The sequence below is a fragment of the Camelina sativa genome, chromosome 15 (genome assembly GCF_000633955.1).
Source record: "Camelina sativa cultivar DH55 chromosome 15, Cs, whole genome shotgun sequence".
Lineage (NCBI taxonomy): Eukaryota > Viridiplantae > Streptophyta > Magnoliopsida > Brassicales > Brassicaceae > Camelina > Camelina sativa.
In genome coordinates this window covers 21,866,538-21,890,897 of record NC_025699.1, presented here as the reverse complement: position 1 = coordinate 21,890,897, position 24,360 = coordinate 21,866,538, and the positions used below count along the sequence as shown (strand labels likewise).

The window sequence follows — 24,360 nt, the reverse complement described above, 5'->3', positions numbered from 1 at the left end:
TTTTTTTTTTTTTTTTCAACATTTCTGCATTATGGGCCACAACTGGCCGGCCCATTAGCCAAATTCCTACATTCGTAGGAGCCGGGACCTTGGTGCAGTGGCAGAAGGTAAGTCCTTAATGCACAAGGCACCATCACACCCGGGATATGTTTACTTTTTAAAAGTTTAAATATGCTTAAATATAGAACCAAATTAAACTGTTAAATTTGGGTACCTGATAAATCAAGCTTCCTGCTCATTTGCACTCAAAACATATTAGTCATATATTTATAGTAATTATGAACCATATTCCAAAATATTTAGTCGATGTGGGATATACGTTACACCTTTTCTGTAAATTAGTTTACAACTTTACATATATATAATTTCTGCGTTTTTTATTCTTTCCATCTATATTAATCATAATTAATTAATATAATTTCGTTAAGGAAATATTAAAAAATCTAAACTAAATGATGATTTGTTTTTATTTAATTGTACTAAGTTGATTTGTTGTTTCCGTAAATATCTCACAATATAAAAGCAAATCAAAGAAGTTTATATATATATACAATTTCATATTTAATGTATTGATTATTTTGGAAGCAAAAAAAGTCACAATCAATAAGTATTAAAGATTTCTCATTATTATTAATGTTCATAATAATTATAGGGATTAAGTATGGTAGTAGTTAATATTTGATATTACTGAAGCCATTAAATACTCAGAAACCAGTTTCCTTATTTATAGGGATTATACCTCTGTTTGGTGACGAGAATAACTATTCTTGAATCAAACAACATACACTATCCGAATAGTATGAACCCTGAAAACAAACGGATCTGCGAGTTTTATATCTTCTATTTTCGGGTTAAACAGGATCTGCGTCCCAACCCGGTGGTAATTTAGTTGTCGATCCAAAGGTATAATCGTCATTTAGATAAATCAAAACTATAGGGTAAGTTAATTAAATTAGGTGATTCTCTAATCATTTTTAATGAAAAACGTACCAAAACAAAGTCATGGTCTAATTTGAGTCTAGTGAGTACTCTTGCTTTAATAGTATAGATATGTATAAATTTACATGTTTATAATGTATGTTAGTAATGGGAATATATATCTACATAGGGATTAAAGAAATCATAATTATATCGAATTTTGTTTATTTTTACTCTGGTTGACTTGAGATAAGGGAACTTATTATAAGGTTTATTAATTATAAAGTATTTAGAGAAATTTTACTGTAATTGGATTTGATACTAAAACCCATCACATCCCTTAACAAAAATTAATATTGTCTATATTAATGTGTCTATATTAATGCCTCAAAGTTTATTAATGCACATAAAATTAAATATAAATCAATATATGAATTAAAATTTTATATATTATATAATACATGTATTGATTTATAAATATGTTTAACTTATATAATTGTGATGAAAATAATTCTATATAGATAAATATTTTATGAAAATATGATTAAGCCATTAAACCACAAAGGTAACACTAGTTTGATTGGAAAAAATCTATACAATTAAAGGAGTATTCATGGACCAACTTTTGGATCATAACTTTGTTTTGGTAGTTTTTAAATAAAATGACTAGTAATCAATAATTATTAATACATTAGTATATCTTGGAATTAAAATTCTCTAACCATTCAAATTAAGTCGGATCCTACACGGGTCATTTAGTACCCGATTAGATAACCCGATTATCTCTTCAAATATATTTATTATGTATTAAATCAACTATAACCTTGCCTAAATCTTAATAGGTTAGACTATTTAATTAAGGAAAACATATACATCAGATTTAAATAAGGAAAACGTTTAAATACATAATAAATCAAATCTGAATTTCTGATTCCTTATAAATATTTTAAAAAAAACGAAAAAGCAAGAAAAGGAAATTACAGTTACTAGTTGTGCATATTTTTCCTCACAGTTTTAGGAACAAATAAATAAATCCAGTTTTATATTAAAAACAATTTTAAGTAAAAATTAAATTAATTAAAAAGGTATTTTAAAATAGTAAAATATACATCTAGCCTTAATAATATAACATTAATTAATATATAAGATATGTAAAATTAATAAAAATCAATTCAAATTTATTTTGATGTATATATAAAATATATCTAAAATCAACTTATTTGTAAATACTCTCTAAAACACAAGATATGCAAGAAATATCTTTAAAAGATCTTATGTAACTAATATATTTTGTAAGCATAAATAAAAATAATATATTTATGAAAATAAACTATTCCATGGATTACATTTGTTATTTAAGAAAAATTATAAAAATTCATTAAAAAAACAAAAAAGAAACAAATATTTCAATTTATATTTCTCTAAAATAAGTATTTAAAACTCTAAAATTCAATATTTACAATTGGTTGACTATATCGTATTACTATATATTTATGCAAAATTGAATATTAATAGGTAGCTTTTTAATTTATTTACTATGAACAAATCTTCTATTGCAGAAGGAAATATGTTATATGTCAAAAATGTGAGAAAAGCACAAAAGTAGTTATGTTCTTACCCAAAATTTTTGGACGATAAAAATTTTCTAATAGTTAATTATTTAAAAGAGAACAGTTATGGGAAATAAAAATTTTACGGATAGAAACGAGATGAAACAGGATGGGATAGGATGGGACGAGATGTATTTGTCATTCGAAAATAGTTACGTGTAGGTTATATACGTGCAATAGTCCAAACTAAAACCAAATTAAAATCTGATATATGGATTTAACACCTTTAAGTATACCGCTATCGCTTAAAGACTGTTAAAACGATCATTGTATATTTGTTACCGTGCAAAGGATTAACAATGTGTCAATGTCTAAACAATATACTTATCTAAATATGTTTTAATTTTTACCATGTAAGTAAATCAATTAAATTACTTAACACTATTTAAAACTTCGAAATCATAAAAACATCTAAACCAAAACATTTTATGCACTCGAAATATATATAAATCAATTACAACATGTGTCATCCCGTGCTGTAGCACGGGGTATCACCTAGTAACATATTATTAAACTAAACAGAACTACTATATACTGAAACAACTCATCCCCTTTTTTTTTTCTTTTTAACATGATCATTTGGCCATATTGGCAATCAGGAGCATATTCAATTAAGAGTGGTTACTGGCTTGTGAGCTCTCTTCCCACAGTACATGTGACTACGCCAGTGGTGTTAAAGAAAACAAATGAGCTACAAGCTAAGGTATGGAGATTAAAAACGGTGCCAAAAATTAAAACGTTTCTGTGGAGGATCAGGATATTGTCATTGGCAGTCTTAGATCGTTTGGCTTCACGAGGTCTAAGTGTGAATTTGCGATGTCAGATTTATGGTTGTCAGGTTGATTTGTGATTTGTGATTTGTGATCTTCTCGCTGCAGATGCGTAATGGCATTGGTGTTGGAATAAGATCACTTTGATCCTCTAGTGCTTGGAGAACTTCTTGACTTCATTTTTTTTTTGACAATCAAACCCCATATATTATGTTATCGGAGATGACTCTCTTCGAGAGAGAGCCAGTTAGGTACCGACGAGCTTACATGGGAAAAACATAAACCTCGTGCTCTTGCACATTTCGCAAGTTTATCGGCACGAATATTATACTCTCGAGAAATATACCTAATACTAAAATTAGCAAATCTATCTCTGAAATGAGTAAAGTCCTTCAATTCTGATGAAAAGGTCGGCCAATCCTCGATATTTGACGTCATCCTTAGGAGATCTGAACAATCCGTAGCAAAAAGAGCTTTATCCAATTCTAGCGATAATAAGCACTCCATAGCCCAAATAAGGGTATCTAACTCTGCATGTAAAGGGTTTAAGCTTCTGCGCAATCCTCTTAGACCATCTCTAATGTATATCTCTATTTTTTTCTCTAAAATAGAGCATTGTTTTCCTCCAATGTATTACTCTATTTTAGAGTTGAAAATAGAGGTAGTGTAAAAAAATAGAGATGAGAATAGAGTTACTCTATATATAGAGCAATCCTATCATTTTCTCTATTTTAGAGGAAAATATAGAGTATGATTGGAGCAAATGTTGCTCTATAATAGAGTTTTTACTCTAAAATAGAGTGGGGTTGGAGATGCCCTTAGTCTCATGTGCAGGATTTTATCACTGATAGACGTAATCCAACCATTCCACTCCTATCCACCTCTGTATCCCAAGATCCGTCTATAAAGCATACAAGAGATTATTGTGGAATTGGGGTCGAAGGTAAACCTGCTTCTACTATCGTTGGTGCTAAATCTCTATTATTTGCTCTTCTCCAAACTTCTTCTTCTTGGATAGCTTTCTCCAATGTATCTTGCGGAGACTCAGAGATATTTTCAAACAATTTCATTTTTTTTGTGTTGAAATCAATTAAGGTGTTAGCACAAATCAAAGAATTTCTCTCATTAGTTAATCTTTGTGTCGATCGCGCTGGCGTACCCGGAATCCATGGTTCAGTCCAGATGCACGTGTTGAACTTCTCGACTTCATTATCAAGTGCTTATTTTGATTTTTGCTTCTATCTTGCTGTTTTGTTTTAGCTTGACTGTGCAATTATGGTCATTTTGTTTTATCAGACTAAAAAAAAAAAACTTTAAATAATAGAAAAAAGTTTACTCTTTCATTTACGTCGTCAACTCAGTATTTTTTCCCTACAAAAAAAAAAAAAAAATCGTCGAAATATATGCAAAACTTGAGATAAATATGAGATTTGGGCTTATCATCCCTCACAGGCACAGTTACTTACTTCCATCGACCTTATCGCCCTCTTGCTTGGGTGTTAATTTTTTTCCACAAAACCATAACAACAATCTCAATCTCCCATTCCCAGGTTTATCTAATCTGCTATCAATTTATTAATCATTCGCATGATCCTTAATCATAGCTCCTAGGGTTTCTCTTAATTATATCGAGTGTTCTGTATGTATCTCTATATAGATTTTGTATGATTTCGTTTAATTTTTTACAGGTTTATTATGCCTTGGAATATATATATATAGGGGGAATTTTGGAGTTTTCTAGTTTCAATTTGATGTTAAAAGTTTCAAACTTTTTGCAACTCAAATTAAAATAAATTGTCAATTAGTAGTAGTAGTAGTAGTAGTAGTAGTAGGTAGCCATCCAGCATCATCTGAATTGAGCTTTCTCTCTTTGATAATTTAGTAAGAAATGGCAAGATTAGTTGTTGCAGTAAGAGTGAGGTGTTGAAGAGTGATTTAATGGAACCTGAAGCAGAGGCTTTGGTGGTGAACAAGTCGAGAACCCTTTATTCTCCCATTGAGCCATACAGCACTGGAAATTTAGAGGTTTCAGATGTTCACACACTCTACTTCGAGCAATCAGGAAAACCCGATGGACACGTACGTCATTTATGTTCTCTCTCTTTGGTCCTTTAGGTTTCTAACTTTTTTGCATTGTAATTGTGAGAATTTACATCTTTTTGCAGCCAGTTNTTGGGCTTATCATCCCTCACAGGCACAGTTACTTACTTCCATCGACCTTATCGCCCTCTTGCTTGGGTGTTAATTTTTTTCCACAAAACCATAACAACAATCTCAATCTCCCATTCCCAGGTTTATCTAATCTGCTATCAATTTATTAATCATTCGCATGATCCTTAATCATAGCTCCTAGGGTTTCTCTTAATTATATCGAGTGTTCTGTATGTATCTCTATATAGATTTTGTATGATTTCGTTTAATTTTTTACAGGTTTATTATGCCTTGGAATATATATATATAGGGGGAATTTTGGAGTTTTCTAGTTTCAATTTGATGTTAAAAGTTTCAAACTTTTTGCAACTCAAATTAAAATAAATTGTCAATTAGTAGTAGTAGTAGTAGTAGTAGTAGTAGGTAGCCATCCAGCATCATCTGAATTGAGCTTTCTCTCTTTGATAATTTAGTAAGAAATGGCAAGATTAGTTGTTGCAGTAAGAGTGAGGTGTTGAAGAGTGATTTAATGGAACCTGAAGCAGAGGCTTTGGTGGTGAACAAGTCGAGAACCCTTTATTCTCCCATTGAGCCATACAGCACTGGAAATTTAGAGGTTTCAGATGTTCACACACTCTACTTCGAGCAATCAGGAAAACCCGATGGACACGTACGTCATTTATGTTCTCTCTCTTTGGTCCTTTAGGTTTCTAACTTTTTTGCATTGTAATTGTGAGAATTTACATCTTTTTGCAGCCAGTTGTTTTTCTTCACGGAGGGCCTGGAGGAGGGACATCTCCTAATAATAGGAGATTCTTCGATCCTGAGTTCTACCGGATTATTCTGTTTGACCAGGTTGGTCTCTTTTGGACACTACACTACACTTTTTTTAACTTGTATATATATTCACCCCTAAGTTTTCTTCTAGAGAGGTGCAGGAAAGAGTACCCCACATGCTTGCTTGGAGGAAAACACTACATGGGACCTTGTGAATGACATTGAAAAACTGAGAGAACATTTGAAAATTCCAGAATGGCAGGTAAGGAAGTTTCTCCCAGATATATACTTGTTGTTGTTGTTGTTGGGATGGAACAAATGTGTATCTTAATTTTCTCTGTTTGTGCAGGTTTTTGGTGGATCTTGGGGAAGCACTCTAGCACTTGCATACAGCCAGTCTCACCCTGACAAGGTGCAAATCCTTATGTTTACATTCTTACATCTGAGATATATTATTTCTACTTTGTAGGAATCTAGTTTGCATAATAGATGGAACAAGAACAATAGGTTATTGATTGATTGGATTGTGATCTGAATAGATGGAATTATGAAGTAAGTAGTTTCTTTTGGTATTTTAATCCATAACTTCACAGATATATATTTATTCTTTGGTGCAAGGTTACTGGTTTGGTCCTTAGAGGTATTTTTCTGTTGCGAAAAAAGGAGATTGATTGGTTTTACGAGGGTGGTGCTGCTGCTATATACCCTGATGGTAATTCTCTTTCTTGTATCCCTGCAGTTACTGATTACTATAGTCTGCTTTTATAGACGTTTTTATATAAGCTTTAGTGATATTGGGACTAGAGTTTTATGTGCAAATACAGTAGTAGTAGATTTTGGCTCAAGAGCTTCTATTTTTTCTCTTTTTTCATGAGTGTTTGTTTCTTTTGTTTTTAAAGCTTGGGAGGAGTTCAGAGATCTGATTCCAGAAAATGAGAGAGGTAGCCTTGTGGACGCATATCACAAGAGACTGAACTCTGATGATATGGAAACTCAAGTGAGTCGAGATCTTACAACTGTTACACGAGAAAATGCTTTGAACATTATTATTCTTTTTGGCTGTTGAAGGAAATTGGATTTTTTTAGCCGAAACAGTGTGCGCGGACTAACAAATTTATGCGTCTTATAGTATGCAGCTGCAAGAGCTTGGACCAAATGGGAAATGGCGACTGCTTATCTTCTTCCGAATAATGACAACATTCAAAAGGCAGAAGATGATAAGTTTTCATTGGTTAGTTTCTAAGAGTGTTCCAATCTTATCTTGATTCATTGGTCTTGTAAAATCTTCTAACCGATTTCTTAACTGTTGACACTTTGCTCTGCAGGCGTTTGCAAGGATTGAAAATCACTACTTTGTTAACAAGGGTTTCTTTCCATCGGACTCATACCTGCTAGACAATGTTGATAAAATTCGACATATTAAGACCACCATCGTTCAGGTACATCCTTCATAAAAGAACTGGAATTGTGGATTCCACTGGTTTGGAGATTTGATCCAGTGAGGCCCGAGTTGTGTAAACTATATTTAATGGAAAGGGAAAACACAGGCAACAAGATTATGTGATCCACGGCCTTAGATGTCTCATATTGTTAATGCTGATATGTTTGTGTAGGTTTTAAGAAGCATCAGTTTAACTTGAATTTTGGATATATACTCTTTATATATATTGTGGGATTGAGACTGGGTTTGGATTATTACAATGGACAGGGAAGGTATGACGTATGCTGTCCTATGATGTCTGCTTGGGATCTGCACAAAGCATGGCCAGAGGCAGACCTTAAGGTAAGCTTTAAGTCTTTTCGATGTTTTCTTGAAGATCTTTTCCAAGTTTGTTTTTGCTTGTTGGTGTAACACGACACATGGTCTGCAGATTGTTGATGATGCTGGGCACTCGGCAAATGAGCCAGGAATAGCAGCGGAACTTGTGGCTGCCAATGAAAAGATGAAAGCACTTATGGGTTGAAGCATATGATGGAATGAAGCTGCTCATTTTGTTCATTTCGTTTGGGACCTATGGTCATATTTTCAAGTTTGTTTCTGAAAGTTAACATTACATTCACATAAGCATGGTCATTCGCAGGGTTTGTTGTGAACATGAACCAAATGTTATTTTCACAGATGTTTTTACCCAAAAGAAAAACGATCTGACACAGCTGCAGTGTTTTAAACCCCGGACCGGGATGATGAAGATTACTTGGAAACTAATCTGGTTTGGTTATAACTTAAAAATTGCGTTGTTAAAAGCCTAACAAAGACGATCCACGATTAAATGGGTTGAGTAGCGTTTTGGTGAAACTGGCGAGTCATAAAGCAGAAAATATTACAGTGTAAGATGTGAAGAAAAGGAGAATAAACTTGCACACCCTTTGCAACATATGAATCAAAGAGGAGATATCTATATACACAGTACACTGAATCAGATGGTTTGCGCATGCAACAATGAGATGAATAGATGTAACTTCAGAGAATTGAAGACGGGGCAACTTCGTCGTCCCTGGTGTAGCCATGAACCAAAAAATCGGTGCAGTTTCTTCGCCAACCGTGGTTATAAGGGTTGTAGAATCTTCCGTCAGGTCCCCGCAAGTAACTGAATCTTTTAGCGTTCCATAATTCATTGGTTGTAATATTGCGAGTTATCTGCAGCAGACAACAATAACTGTTATATAATCATTTGCAGAGGGGGAGGGAGAACCTAATCTTTACTTTAGTTGAGATTTCCTGACCATATAAGCCTGTGAGATTGTCAACGTCATTGTCGCAATGAAAATGAGCAAGTCGAAAAACAGAAACACGGCAGCATCGGAATGTTCAATGACTATATGTTGAATCCATGATTCTCTGGGGTGTATCTGTGGGATACCTCTCCATAATCCTGTACCAGAAACAGATGCTTTATATATAGCAAAATCTAATGGTAGGATTGCTAGGGAGAGTTGTTTCAGTCACATACTTTGAACAGCAGTTGTGCCACCAACGAATGATGTCAAAGCTCCCATGATCACAAAGACTAAGAAGTCGCGTTTATTCTTCTGCGAGATGAATAATTGTATAAAGACACCGTCAAACGAAAAATATGCATAAAAGGGTGTTTTCATGTCCCAAGTGAAAGATTGCCAAATAATTTCCATAACAAAAAGTGAGAGAGATTCGCCATGCAAAGAACTCTTACCTTACCAACACAGTTGGAAATCCAGGGGCAGTGATGGTCAAACTGCTCAACGCAGCGCTTACATGTGGGGCAGTGTTTAGATCGCACTGGTCTAATTATCTGAGGAAAGTTTGATAACTCTGGTCAGAAAAAGAAAAGAAAAAATGTTGGGTTTCACATTAAAAAACGGGTTTCTGAGGAAGAACCTTGCAAGTAGGGCAGAGCTGGGACCAGTTTCCTTTCCATGAGGGGCTGTTGAAATTGATACCAATCAAAGGGTCCTGAAACCATCAGAAGATAATATGTGAAGAAAACTTTTCAGAAGAACACCTTATTACTGTTCGATTGATTTACAATTGGTGTGTGCTTAAATCAGGCATAAATTAGCATGTTTCAGACGAGAGGCTTAAATAACTGCACACTGACACTGGTTTGGTATGTGTATGCATAAACCGAATATAGACTGCATGCCAAACTGCTAAAACAGTTGATCAGATCAACAGTTCACTCAGAATGTTCAGATTTCTCTATACATGGAAACACGAGAAGGAAGTACAACTTACATTAGCACTGTGTTGGCTGTCAGCTTCATTGGTTCTTTTAACGTACCCAGGATCTTTGCTGTACAAAACACGTCTCTCAGAGTCACTACAAAGTAGCTACAGAATCGTATATCTACCTCCTCATTTCTTAATGAAGAAGTTATGTTAAATCTCGCGACCCATTAAATAACAACACCAAACTGAAATACACATGCTCAAAAATTTCAGATAACATTGAAGATAACTAATAAGGATACCTGCTAACACGATAGAAAGTTATCAGTGCGCAAACGCCACATGAAAGACCGAAACATGCCCACAAACCAACCATAGCAGTTATCTTTGGGAGATTAGAAGCTACACATAAATGCAAAATGTCAGGACTAAATAATATAATCCATCAGTAAGATACTCAACACACACTACTTTGTTGTATGGATTACTCACCTGAAATAATGGATGTGCTGAAGAGGACCATAAGAATGACTATTAAGCTAAACAACATAGGGGCATAGCTACTCTCTCCCAATTTTCCACAGAAGATCTTGTCCCAAAAGCTATTATTATGAGTTCGCATTGCCTTCGACTGAAAAATATCAAAAATCGAATTCTCAGGAAATACAAACTATCAAATGGAAACAATTAGAAAATAACAAATTGCCCTTCCAAACAACTTTGAACAACAGTACCACCATTTAACAAGATATCTCTCTTATTGTGAATTCTAAAACCTACTGTGGCCCTAAACAGACAGCCATCATATTGAGAGCACTAAACTGTGATCTAAAACAGACAGTAGAACAAGTTTTATATCACAATGATGCTCCACTATAACTGAAAATCACAGTCAATTAAGTTAAGCATAGTATGGCAATCTGAGTTAAAGCTGCATAAGAAAAAGCAAATATCAGAACGCGGTTCTTCGTTTAAGGCTTATATAGTAACTGTGCACTTATACCATAGGTACATCATATGTTTAATGCTATTGTTATTTCATATTGTTGTAAATACAAAATTACAGAATTTGAAAAGGCTATATTGATTGAAATTTTTTGTAAATAACCTTATCAAGCTATATCTGTCCAACTAATGATAATGGAAATGAAATAAGAGGGAGACTTTTCTACCAAGGAGCAAATTAGCAAGCAAATGCGAGGTTCGTTAATCAAATTTCAAAAACCTTATTCTGAACAATCAAAATGTCTTCCTTTTACGGATGTTAGAAGGGTAGCAAGCAACATTAAACAATTACGTACAAGGAAAAGAGCGAGCTGCCTGTGACCTTTATCAGATGCAAGCTTAAGTGGCGTGGATCCTGTGTTATCTTTCAATGTCAATTCCTCCTTGGTTCCAGCATGAACTAACAGAGAACAAGCCTCAACATTTTCTTTAATTACAGCCCAGTGCAAAGGAGTGCAGCCTGACAAGTAAAGTGACTAGTGTAAGAATTCTGTATCTATGAAAATGGGATAAAATATACATAGGGGCATCAGCATTCTACACTTTTTAGCGAGTCAAAAACAGTCCGGGATTCTATAACTCCCTACATATAGAAATTTACCCGCACTCAAAGCATGGAGTTCAGAAAGTCATATTCATTTTTGCACTTATCTTTACGCATCTTAAGGTAGAGGAAAAAATCCGTTATAAAGCCATTCTTTACTAATTCTAGAGCGGACAAGTAGATACTGTTAAAAGAAAGTATTGAGAGTTAACGATTTGCCTGTGTTGTCTTGTCTGTTTTGACATGCATCCCGAAAGAGAAGTAACCGGACTGTTTCAGTGTATCCATTGTAAGCAGCCCTGAGTCATAGAAACAAGGAAAAAATGAAAGTAGTTCTTAAATTTTCAAATGACAGGTAACAGCGTAGCAAGTGCAAGTAAACAATGATCAGACATACTCAAAATACAATATAAAAAAAGATACATCAAGTCTTTGACATGTTCTATTCTATGAACAGAAAGAATGTGCAAAAATTATTATTTTCCTGTAAGGCTAACATCAAAACACTCAAACTAGATGTTTTCAAGGCAGCCGAAAAATAAATTCCTAACATCTGTGTTGGGCAAGCAGTGAGAAATAACTTTAGAAAACCACTGAGAAGTCAGTGCTAAGGGGAAAAACATCATGTCCAGAACTACTCCATGCATTTAAAATAAACTGAGCAGTGCTAAAGGCAATATAGACACTATAAGCATTCTTCAGTACTCATACCAATGAAGTGGACTCCTCCCTTCGTTATCTAATGCATTATAGTCAGCTGCGTAGTCCACAATAATATGATTCAAGAAAGCTGTCTGTCCATATTGTGCAGCAACATGAACTGCCTGCACAGAAAACATGTTGTAAGATGGTGAATAGCTTCTAATAAACTTTTATTCGTGTTTGGTATGACTGTATGAGCAAACGGAAGTAACTAGAGTGACTCATTCGGCATGACATTACTAAGCACGGAAACAGAAACTTAAGGATGAAAATAAAGAAGATATACCCTGAAACCATTGACATCAGCAGCTTCAATTCGAGCTCCATTTTGCAGTAAAAGGTCTGTAACATCAATGCAACCTTTAACAGCTGCCCAATGCAATGGCGTCTGCTGTATATTATCAGCTGAATTTACATCACCACCGTGCTGCAAATATATCAAAATCACAAATCCATTAGTACTACACTGGAAACACTACAGACCTAGTTCAATCGAGATATTGGTTGAATCCTAGTTCACAGTTGAGCTAAAAACTCGGTACCTCGATGATATATCGAGCAACGTGGAGAGAATTATTGAGCGCAGCCCATTGAAGAGCGTAGTAGCCATTAGCGTCGGGAAGAGAAACAGAAGAGCCATCTTGTTCGACGAAACGCTTAAGTTGATGGAGATCGCCGTAAGCAGAGGCGGAGAAGACGTCGGTGATGGTTGGTGACTCCGTAGGGCTTTGGTGAGAGTTTGAATCTAGAGGCACCACTTCGATCTCCGACGACTCCATTAGTATTGATATTGCTCAACGATCTCAACTTTAGAAATTGAAATGTGACGACTTAAGAAAGAGATGAACGAATCGGGTCGTCGGATCAGAGTGGGTATATCTCGGATCTTGGGTCGTGCATCTTGGATATTGTCAAATAGACTTTGACTATTCCTCAAATTTGTTTTTTTTTTTCTATTCCTCAAACTAACTAATAAGTACTCCATTCACAGTCAAACTACACCTATTAATTAATTACAAAAAATACAATTAATAATATATATTGTAAAAATATCAATATATTTTATTATATAAAGTTGGGTTTTGAAAATTAGTTATTAACAGAATTTTAACACGTGTCAAGTTATTAATCTAACATTTTGACATGTGTAAAAGTTATTTTTTTTTTTTTTTCCACAAAGATAATCTTTATTTCCTTTATGAAGAGTCAATACAAATGGCTTGCAGTAACCAAATCGGTACAAATTCAGAGTTAGAATAGGAAACATTGTCTACACAACCAAATTTTGCTAAATTATGAGCAGCAGAGTTGCATTCTCTCCTTGTAAAAAGAAAGGAAATGGAATCAAATTTTTCTTGCCAATATCGTATGTCATGTAGAAAGCTTGTCAAAGAACCATTCCTCTGTTTACCATTTAAGATATTAATCAGGTTTATGCTATCCCCTTCAAAGACTGTTTTTGTGTAACCTCTGTTCCAAGACTGTTCCAAACTTAGTAGTAGAGCTTTCGTCTCTGCTTCAAGGGGAGTTGCAGCAAATCCAAGGATCGAGGAACCCCAAGATAGAGGAACCCCTAAGTGATTTCGGATTATCCAGCCTCCTATGGCCTGAGAAGTGTCACTATCAAAAGCAGCATCAAAATTACATTTCACCAAGTGTATCTGTGGTACTTGCCAATGATGTGATTGTGCCGGGGTAGCTTGACTGATTTCCGGAAGAACATTAATATCTATCCATTCTTTTACTTCAGACTGGGCTTGCAGAATTGTTTTTGATGCACTCTCTCTGTAATTGTTAAAGACCGTATTGTTCCTGGCTTTCCAAATCCTCCAGATTAACCATAATGGGAGAAGAGCTGAATGGCGAGGAATATCCTGTCGTTGTGAAAAAAGAATTAAGTTCAAGATATTTTCCTCTGCATTGTCCGAAAGTTGGCTTAGGGTAAGTGTGTTTGAAAATTGCCAGGTAGACATAGCAAAGAGGCATGTGAATAACGCATGATTGATTGTCTCTTCTCCAAGTCTGCATCTCGAACATATGGGATCAATATTTACACTGCGGGAACAAAGTCTTGTGGTTGTAGGGAGGGCTAATGAGATTGTCCGCCAGAGGAAATGCTTGATTTTTGGCATTATGTTTAGTTTCCATATCTTATTCTTTAGTTCAACAGAGCCATGTGGAATAGTATGCTGAATGTTTGCAGTAGGATCGTGTGTAAGTAGCCAATAGCCTGATCTCACAGTATAGACACCAGAAAAAGTGTAGTTCCAAATTAATTGGTCAGGTCTCTCTTTCTTAGATAAGTAAATGTTTTTTACGAGATCATGATCTTCTGGCACAACTAATGAGTTTAGTTTCGTTATGTTCCATTCTCGGTTGGATTCGTGAGTGGATATTAGATCGTGAACCAGGACAGGCTCTGTTTGTGTTACTGTAATAGATATTGGACGCGGAGGATGAGAGTTTATAACATTGTCTATGCCAGCCCTGATAGCTCTTCCATCACCTATAATGAAACGTGTGCCTTTTTTAAGGAGAGCTATGCCCGTAAGTAAAGATGACCAGCCATAGGATTGGGTTCGTTTTGGTGTTGCGTCAATTAAGGACATATCTGGATAGTATCTTGCTTTCGTAACACGAGCAAACAGTGAGTCAGGAAATTGAATAAGGCGCCATGCTTGTTTTGCTAACAAAGCATCATTAAATTTTTCAAGATCTCTAAAACCCAGACCCCCTTCTTTCTTTGAGATCTGTAGCTTCTTCCAAGCTATCCAAGGGATTTTACGGTGTTGAGAGCTTCTTTCCCACCAAAAATCCATTAGCAATGATTCAATATCAGAAGTAACACCCTTTGGCAACTTGAAACAAGACATAGCATACACCGGCATAGAAACTGCAACTGATTTCATCATTACTTCTTTTCCTGCAGGAGATAGTTTTCTGGTAGTCCAATGTGATGTTCGCTTCTTTACACGTTCAATAATATTTTCGAACATTTCATTCTTTTTCCGTCCAAATTGTTCTGGCAGGCCAAGATATTTGCCACCTCCTCCATGGTTTGGGATCTTTAGGATTCTCTTGAGTCTTTCTTGAGTAGAGCTAAACACATTCGAACCAAAAGTAATCATAGATTTGGATGTATTGATTTTTTGACCCAAGTAGTGTTCATAGACATCAAAAACATCACGTAGAGCTTGACAGTTTTTTCTATTCGCTTGACAGAAAAAAGGGAGTCATCAGCAAATTGAAGGTGTGTAATGCGGGGAACACCATTACCAATTTTTACACCTTTTATATCTCCATCCTTTGCATAGGATTTGACAAGGTGGCTTAAAATGTCAGAGCAGAGAATAAAGAGATATGGGGAGAGAGGATCTCCTTGCCGAATTCCCCTTTCAGGCTTGATAAGTCCACAAGGTGAACCATTGATTAGGACAGAGTATGTAGTGGAGCGTACAACAGCCATGATCCATCCAATCCAGCGATCACAAAAACCAAATAATTTAAGTGTTGATTCAAGGAAGTTCCACTCTACTCTGTCGTATGCTTTGCTAACATCAGTTTTCACGGCCATGTATGTTTGTGAGACTCGCTTACGAGACTTCAAAGCATGCATTACTTCATGAGCTATGAGAACATTATCTTGGATGATTCTACCCGGAATAAAGGCAGCTTGTGAATCAGAGACAATGCTATCAAGGTGAGACTTAAGACGTTTGACAAGGCATTTAGATATGATCTTATATAGGACATTGCAGAGGGCTATTGGTCTATAGTCTGAAAGTGTCTCAGGATTATCTATCTTCGGGATCATGCATATATTTGTGTGATTGATACCTGGGGGCATGATAGATGTTTTAAAGAAATCTTGTACTGCTTGAATAACATCCTATCCGACAATTGACCAGCAACGTTTGTAAAATCTTGCAGTTAGTCCATCAGGTCCTGGAGCACGATCATCTCCAATTAGGCAAACAGCATCATAGATCTCTTTGTCTGAAAAATCTTTGGTGAGAGCAGAATTGGTGTCGTTTGTGAGTGTTGCTTTAAAGTCAGCAAAATCTGATGGAGAAACCGCATGGCCATTAGAAGAAAACATTTTAGTGAAGAAATCTTGAGCATGGTCACCAATTTCCTTATCACCATATATGAGATTTCCTTGTTCTGTATAAATGGAATTTATTCTGTTCTTTGATGATCTTGTTTTTGCACACGCATGGAAATAGCTAGTGTTTTGGTCTCCTTCTTGTATAAAGAGGTTCCTGCTTTTTTGTTTCCAGTGTTTTTCCTCGTCATTATAAGCTTTAGTGAGAGCCATTTGAAGTTGTGGTACCCGCTGTCTCTCTATTCGTATATTACTCTCCATTGCAGAGTTTAACTGAGAATGTAAAGCCTTGATACGCGTTTCTGCATTCAGTTGCGATTTATGTTTTAGAGCTGACATACTTCTGCGACAGTTTGCTATTCTTGCAGTAATTACCAAATTTGCAGAGTCACTCTGTTTTTCCCATCCTTCTCGTACAGTGTCATCAAATGTAGCTAGTTCACAGAGGCGCTTATCGAAGAAAAATCCTCTGTTTCGAGTTTCTTTCTTCACTTTTAACTGCAGGAAAAGTGGCCTGTGGTCAGAGCATGAGAAGTCCATGAATTCGAGTATCGCATTTGGAAAATTAGCTGCTCCATCGCTGTTAATCATGCATCGGTCCAGACAACAACGAACAGTATGCCTATAACGTTCTCCAACCCATGTAAACTTATCCCCTCTCGAGTTAATGTCATCCAAATCACATGTTGATATCATGTGCTTAAAATTTCTGAAAGTCCACTCATCTCTTATCGGACCACCTATCTTTTCATGGTTTGAAGTTATTTCATTAAAATCCCCAATGAGGATCCAAGGGTCTGATCGATGGTTTGAAATATGTTCAAGATGGTCCCATAGGATAGAACGTTCACTTTGTCTTGGATGACCATAAACACAGGATAAGTAAAAATTATTGTTTTTATAGGTTAATATTTAATTTTTACATGTGTAAAAGTTAATATTTAATTTTTCATCTAACAAAATAATTTATTCAAAAATACTGCTTTAAACTTTGTTCTAATTGGTAAAAAATTTAATATTTAATAGGAAGGATTTGAGATAATGACAAAAAAACAAAAAAATTGTTTATACAATATTAATAATGTAAAAAGATAATTATAAAAAATTATAAAAATTAAACAGTTTTTTTTTTAAAATAACTACAAGGAAAATATATATTCATAAAATTCAAAATTATAACATTATTTACTTATTTTAAATTTAAGTTATTAATTCAACAAAAATAAAATAGAAAAATGGATTAAGGAAAATGTACAGTTAATTATTAATTGTAAAAAATGTAAATACTCACTTCTATATAAATATAGATGATCTCACATTTTTCATCTAATAAAATAATTTATTCAAAAATACTGCTTTAAACTTTGTTCTATTGGTAAAAAAGTTTTAGTGGGAATGTAAATTTTCCTTATTTTCTAAACCTCCTACTTTCTCCCACTTTCCTTTTTTTCCCAGTTTGAAATAAGTAAGATTAATATATTGACTAAACAAAATGTAAGATTAATACATGCGTCTTCTTTTTCTAATACTATATTTTTAATTTTATTGTAGTATTTTTAGATTGTTTTATTTAATTTATATTTTCATCTTTGATTTGAGATTCATATATTACTGTGCTTATAATTTCTGTTTTCTTTAATTATGTCAAATTAATTTTTTTCTAATTTCTCAACCTTGATTGTTTGGTCATAAATCTTTTTTTTATGCAAACATAATTGTTACCATTAATTCAATCTCAAAGGGAGATAAAGAGTATAACCTTATCAACTTAATGGTTGGATAAACTAGGCTAATCAAACACAAGCTTACGACAAACATAGATAGATTGATTGGAAACACATAAACCATTTTTGATAGATCCATAGGAGCTCGAAGATAGAGACTACATCATAATGTGTCAAAGACACTTCCACGAATAGGAAATTTAACATTAGTTATTATCCAAAGATTTTGTGACGTTGGAAAAGAGCTTTTTGTTTCATTGGTTATCGGAGGATGTCACTTTGAGATAGTTAAAAGACGTGAATATGTTCTCTCACACATGAGGAAGACAGAGCAAGGTTCTCTACATGGTGCATGGAGGAGGTTGGATGCATGCAAGGTTATTTCCTCAAGGGAGGAAGTTGGAGCCAAAGTTCTCTTCATGGTGAAGGAGGTTGGACGCAAGGTTCTCCCATAAGGGAGGAGAGGAGGGCAGAACCGATGTTCTCTCTATGGTTTCATACACTATTGTGATGATACATCATTGAGTAGTATACTTTGTAATATATATATATATATATATATATATTTTTTTTTTGTCAACTATTGGACCACAATAGGCCGGCCCATTAGCCAAATTCCTACATTCGTAGGAGCCGGGACTCGATCCCGGGTGTGATGGTGCCTTCTACAAATGGACTTACCTCCTGCCACTGCACTAAGGTCACTTCACCTTTGTAATATATATTTTATTCGAGAAGTTTTATGAACCAACAATTTTAATGATTAAAGAAACTATGCAAAAATGAAAATAAATAGACATAAAATAGTTGGGTAATGTGTTTATATAGATTTTTTCCTAGATGGTGGTAAAGAATATATTTGTAACATACAATATACTTAGGTTTAGAAAATACACTTTTAATGGTTACATACATCAAAAATTTGCAAATGGATATAAATCAGTGTATTATAGCCAAAAAAAAATTATAATTAACGTCAATAAATTTTAATATATTTTTTTAAATTTAATTTTATTTACAAAAATTTTAAACCCGCACATCGGACGGGTCTATATCTAGTATAATATATTTGTAAGAATATTTGTGTTATTATTTATTAACTATAGAAAAACAATCTTATTTTAAAACAGATATTTTTTAAATATAGAAAATTGGTAAATCTCTCTATATATTAATAGCTATCAATTTATCGATAAATTAATACTTTTATAAATTAATAAAATATTTCGCTTCCGATATTAAATTTATAGAGGTTTTATAAGTTTTTTTTTGCGGGTTTTCGAATTTATTTAGGTAACTAAAATAATATCAAAATATTAATAATTCGGTTTTGTGGTTTTTGTTTGTCAATGAATCTCTTTGTCAACCCGATTGGGTTTGTTTGGTTTTTGTTTGTCAATGAGCTTAATTAGTTTAAGGAGTCTTCACCATTCCTAAGCTACACGTAGTGATGATTATGCAGATGCAGTTTGAGATAGTTGTTGTCGTTTGATTTTTCCATAATTACCTTTAATTATACATAATCCACTTCAAATTTTTACATAACTTCCATTTCCAAGGAAAAAAAAAAATTACAAGATCTTGTACAAATTACCAGCAGCTAAGTTCAAGAGCCTCTTGAAAACGCTTCTCTAGTGTATCTTGATCACCAAAGAGCCGGAGACCAACTTTGGAACGATCCTCACCGTCCGACGCCTTCCAAGGCAAAAGAATACCGGAGACACGTGTCGACTTAACGGCGGGAGACGACGGATACTGATTTGTTGCTTTGTGGCTAATTAGGGGATGTGAGAGTATGAGCATTGCAGCCGATGGTGCCATTGATCGATGGATAAGAATATCTTTAAACAATCAAGAGAATTGGATAAGCTTGTTTGGAGAGTCAAGAGTGCATGATGTATGGGTCAATTTATAAATAATTGTTGTGGGAACAGATAGACATGCAAAAAAATTAACAAAGATTGGTAGGGATGAGAGTAATTTCTGTGGGAGCCGCTGAATTGTTTAGGAAGAAAGAATCAAAAAGTTAATATAAAGAATTGCAACTGATGGGCATGTGGTTTAGCAAGTCTGGCTTGTGTCAAAACTATGTGAGGTAAGAGGTGCACACGCAGTACCTATGGGCGACACCGTCTCTGATATTTTTTATATCCATGAGGGATAAAATGAGACATGCTTTCAATCATTTCACTGATTTCATTCACAAATTGATACTTTATTCGGTTTTGTCCAATAACTTAAATAAATATAAAGTTCTTACCAGAAAAACAAATAATTTGTAATAGAAAAAAAATAATCAGTTCTAAACTACCATTTCTCATTAATATTTCCCCCCATCATCTCTTTTATCTGCCGCCTCCTTCACCGTGATGTCGGCGGAAAATAATTAAGTGGGGTTATTGGTTGGGACAATTGCATATTTAGTACTTTTATTTGCATTTAAATGAGTTCGTAGATCCTATATTCGTTTTTCAAGAAACATAACCACTAAGGATGCTAAAATTACAGTTGACCTCTTTACGATCAAACAAAAAACAGAAGCCAAAATGACAGATTTAACCCGATGAAGTCTGCAATAGATATCTTTAAAGTTAATTTCAAATTGACATCAAAGGAAATACTTAAAAGTAAGTCTACTCCTTAATTATAGATAAAATTTTAATTTTAAAAATTATAAAAAATAATTTGGTTAACCGTTTGACCAAATAATAACCACATAGACTTCCTGCATTGTAATAAAATAAATTTACATATAAACTAGTCAAATTAAGGGAGGTAATCTTAATTAGGTTAAAATCATTTGATTTAGGGTTTGCTTAAGTAGACTTCTCTGTAGACTATTCGTGGTTGACTTAAAAGTAAGTTTACTCCGTAATTATAGGTAAAATATTAATTTTAAAAATTATAAAAAATAATTTGGTTAACCGTTTGACCAAATAATAACAACATAGACTTCCTGCATTGTAATAAAATAAATTTACAGATAAACTAGTCAAATTAAGGGAGGTAATCCTAATTAGGTTAAAATCATTTGATTTAAGGTTTGCTTAAGTAGACTTCTCTGTACACTATTCGTGGTTGACTTAAATGTAAGTTNTCACCCTAAAAAATATCACTTACATGACATATATATATTCAAATTTATCGATAATAATATCCATTGTCGTATTTTAATAGCCTATGAAACTATCAAAATGAAAATGATGCATATCTAGATATGTAAAAACTTTTTTAAAAAATTAGCTATTTTTCACATGTTATAGAATATTTATATCATTATAGTTTGAAAATACAACATAACAATTGTTTATATATGAGCTATTGGAAAAAATCAAAATTATAAAGCATACATTATTATATCAGCATATATATGTATATGTGTAAAATTACATGATTATTAATTTATGAAATTATTCGGACCATATTTTACAAGAGAATTTCAAAAAAAAAAATTATCCTATTATCTTATCGAATTTTGCTATTTTTTACACTGGCCCGACTTGGGACCAGCAAATTTTATTAATTTATAGTGTTTATTAATTTATAGAGTATTAATTTATATAGGTTTCACTGTATATCTTTATTACATTAATTTAAATGTAGATTTTTTTTGTTCCCATTTCTTTTTAACACTAAGTTTTATTGATATCAAATATACAACACAAAGCCAAAATACATAGGGACAATTGCATTTTTAGTACCTTTATTTGCATTTAAATGAGCTCGTAGACCCCATATTCATTTTTTGAGAAACATAACCACTAAGGGTGTTGAAATTACAGTTGATCCCCTTACGACCAAACAAAAAACAGAAGCCAAAATGACAGATTTAACCCGATGAAGTCTGCAATAGATATCTTTAAGGTTGATTTCAAATTGACGTCAAAGGGAAGACTTAAAAGTAAGTCTACTCCTTAATTATAGGTAAAATTTTAATTTTAAAAATTATAAAAAAATAATTTGGTTAACCGTTTGACCAAATAATAACCACATAGACTTCCTGCATTGTAATAAAATAAATTTACATATAAGCTAGTCAAATTTAGGGAGGTAATCCTAATTAGGTTAAAATTATTTGATTTAGGGTTTGCTTAAGTAGACTTCTCTGTAGACTATTCGTGGTTGACTTTCTTATGCCATCAACTAGTAATATTATATTATTTTAAGCTCACCGACAATTTAACCAAACCGATAGCTGAACCTAACCGAATGCGTACCAATTCTCTTATTTTAACCTAACCGGATTCGGTAACCATATAAATACTTCTTTCTGTAGGTGAACCCTAGTTTGTATGTGCTTTCTCTCTCTCCACAATTTCTCTCTATAAAATTCCGATATTGTTGCTCTCTAAAATTCAGATTCTATCCTCATCATTTATCGTCTTCGAAACTGAAGGACATCTCAGATTAAGTATTCTCATCATAGGAAGTCGGCTATTTGCTTTTGTAACGCTTTAGCTAATTTTGTTCGAAAATATATATGTTCTCATAGTTTTTTGTTCATTTTACACACAGATATGGGGCTATACAGCTACACTCAGCCATCTTCTAGTTCTTTGCTAGTATGGAGTGAAGGTCCACCCGAAGTAAACTTTACTGGCCTGACAGTTGGAATTCCTGACAGATGTTTCCGCGGAAGGGAAACCGTTATGAAATGTTCCACCACAGCCAACAATCCTGGAAGGATTTTCTTTGGATGCAATAACCATGAGGTTGTTAGATTGTATGATGGTTATTCGTTTGGTATAATTATTATTTGAGTATATATAATATTCTTATGGTATATTTACTTCTATGATACGGTATAGGATGGAGAGGACCATATTATGAAATGGTGGGATGAGGCTATTTTGCAAGAACTTCAAGCAATGAGAGGTTGACTTGCTGGCCAAAGGGATTCTATTACAGCCATCCAGGAAAATGATGAAATGCTATGGGTTCAGCAGGAGCTAGAGAAGGTGAATGATCAGATGAAGGAATTACGTCTGTCAATTCGTCGTGTACGCGGGGTGGTCGAGAATGTCTTAATCGCCGGTATAATCTTAATTGTTGTATTAATCTCTTTTGCTTTGTAGATCTTTCAAGTAAAATTTGTGAACCTCTCTTTATCGTGGCCGTTTGTTTGAATGGCGTATTTATGTCTGTAATCTGTTAAACTTGCTTCAGTTTCTTTAATATTTGGACGATATCATTGACTTCATTTTTTGACCTATTTAGTAGACTTCTCTATTAAGAAATCAGTCGACAAAGATACTCGTTAATGATTTACGACGCAACCATTTACGTGATTAATTATGTAACTGTTCATTGTAACCGTTTTGTCTCGTATATATAAACCAGCCCGGGGCCTTTTGATTATTTTAAAACTGCAACCAAAAAAGTTATCAGTAAATCATTTCTTCTCTCTTTTAAAAAAAGTAGTACGTAGTTCATCTTGAAAGTCTTGGACGACGGAGAATTGGTGATTGAAAGTCTTGTATCGGTCAATATAAATCATCCACGCTTAATTGGAGACTGATCACGGTTGGGTAATTGAAACTTTCTCTATATCACTACAATTCATCATATCATTCACGTTTGTTTCATTCTTAAAAATATTCTATATCATATCACTTTATACTTGATAGTTTTGCAGTTTAAAGTACGTTTTAGTTTCCCCAGAAAGAAGTCTACTTGATAAGTCTTCAGCATATTAGTACAAAAATTAATTTGATTTGATGGATATACTCCTTAAAGTACATTTTAGTTTCCCCAGAAAGAAGTCTACTTGATAAGTCTTCAGCATATTAGTACAAAAATTAATGTGATTTGATGGATTTACTCCTTAAAGTACGTTTTAGTTTCCCAGAAAGAAGTCTACTTGATAAGTCTTCAGCATAATAGTACAAAATTTAGTTAGATTTGATAANCTTCAGCATCTACATCCAGGTGATCTCCATCGTCATCGTCATCTTCATCTTCAAATTTCCCGTACTCACTGTAATCGAAATCCATGTCGTCAACATCTTTCGGCTTCTCATCTTTAGTATCATGGAGAGCTTCTTGACATTCTTCTACACATTCATCCGCACCTGGATCTACGTCGTCACCTACTTCACCCGTTGACTCCCCATCGTCTATAGAATGAGAGTTTTTTATATCATTAACACATTCCTTAACTGGCTGTCCATCCATGCATCGCGTAGAGACGCAAAGGCGAACAACATTCCTACTACTAAAATCTATCAAGTTCTGAACTGATCTATCATTTGTGACATAGACAGGAGGGGTATCTTGGGGCAATTGCTGAAGCATCATCTCTGTTAAGGAATACGATAACTGAACCATCTCTGTTTCTTTGTCAATCTGATAATCTTCTACAGCCATTTCAAGAAGCTCAGCGTATGTACAACCGTGTCGCAAAAAAAA

General features: G+C 34.0%; 3 protein-coding genes across 8 annotated transcripts; 1 reads left to right on the top strand and 2 right to left on the bottom strand.

Annotated features, from left to right (window-relative positions):
- On the top strand, window positions 4,676-8,379 carry LOC104747307 (proline iminopeptidase). Of its 6 annotated transcripts, none has more exons than XM_010468924.2 (11): window positions 4,676-4,848; window positions 5,181-5,377; window positions 6,206-6,304; window positions 6,378-6,488; window positions 6,576-6,638; window positions 6,845-6,938; window positions 7,126-7,223; window positions 7,356-7,457; window positions 7,552-7,665; window positions 7,935-8,009; window positions 8,098-8,379. In XM_010468924.2, the coding sequence occupies exons 1-11, from the start codon at window positions 4,722-4,724 to the stop codon at window positions 8,188-8,190; spliced, it is 1,173 nt and encodes a 390-aa protein (XP_010467226.1). In that variant the 5' UTR covers window positions 4,676-4,721; the 3' UTR covers window positions 8,191-8,379. The 6 variants fall into 6 exon arrangements, with proteins under 6 accessions (XP_010467226.1, XP_010467229.1, XP_010467230.1 ...); XM_010468927.1 differs by having other exon boundaries at window positions 4,746-4,848; window positions 5,209-5,377; XM_010468928.1 differs by having other exon boundaries at window positions 4,756-4,848; window positions 5,200-5,377.
- Window positions 8,470-12,947, bottom strand: LOC104747306 (probable protein S-acyltransferase 23). Its single transcript, XM_010468923.1, has 13 exons — window positions 12,666-12,947; window positions 12,410-12,550; window positions 12,133-12,245; window positions 11,641-11,720; window positions 11,174-11,337; window positions 10,365-10,503; window positions 10,175-10,274; window positions 9,939-9,996; window positions 9,582-9,656; window positions 9,397-9,495; window positions 9,178-9,256; window positions 8,951-9,099; window positions 8,470-8,864 (listed from the first exon to the last, which is right to left on the bottom strand). Exons 1-13 carry the CDS (start codon window positions 12,900-12,902, stop codon window positions 8,688-8,690), a joined length of 1,611 nt encoding a protein of 536 aa, XP_010467225.1. The 5' UTR covers window positions 12,903-12,947; the 3' UTR covers window positions 8,470-8,687.
- On the bottom strand, window positions 19,421-19,955 carry LOC109129198. The gene has a single exon (XM_019236912.1). It carries the CDS (start codon window positions 19,771-19,773, stop codon window positions 19,543-19,545), a length of 231 nt encoding a protein of 76 aa, XP_019092457.1. The 5' UTR covers window positions 19,774-19,955; the 3' UTR covers window positions 19,421-19,542.

What these genes read in the sequence shown, in the direction of transcription:
- LOC104747307 (XM_010468924.2), top strand. Translation starts at nt 4,722, where the DNA reads ATGAGATTTGGGCTTATCATCCCTCACAGGCACAGTTACTTACTTCCA. An exon ending in TGAAAATTCCAGAATGGCAG is followed by an intron (nt 6,489 to 6,575) that starts GTAAGGAAGTTT and finishes CTGTTTGTGCAG; the next exon opens with GTTTTTGGTGGATCTTGGGG. An exon ending in GGCCAGAGGCAGACCTTAAG is followed by an intron (nt 8,010 to 8,097) that starts GTAAGCTTTAAG and finishes CATGGTCTGCAG; the next exon opens with ATTGTTGATGATGCTGGGCA.
- LOC104747306 (XM_010468923.1), bottom strand. Translation starts at nt 12,902, where the DNA reads ATGGAGTCGTCGGAGATCGAAGTGGTGCCTCTAGATTCAAACTCTCAC. An exon ending in ACAGCCAACACAGTGCTAAT is followed by an intron (nt 9,657 to 9,938) that starts GTAAGTTGTACT and finishes TGATGGTTTCAG; the next exon opens with GACCCTTTGATTGGTATCAA. An exon ending in TTTCCAACTGTGTTGGTAAG is followed by an intron (nt 9,257 to 9,396) that starts GTAAGAGTTCTT and finishes TTCATCTCGCAG; the next exon opens with AAGAATAAACGCGACTTCTT.
- LOC109129198 (XM_019236912.1), bottom strand. Translation starts at nt 19,773, where the DNA reads ATGGCACCATCGGCTGCAATGCTCATACTCTCACATCCCCTAATTAGC.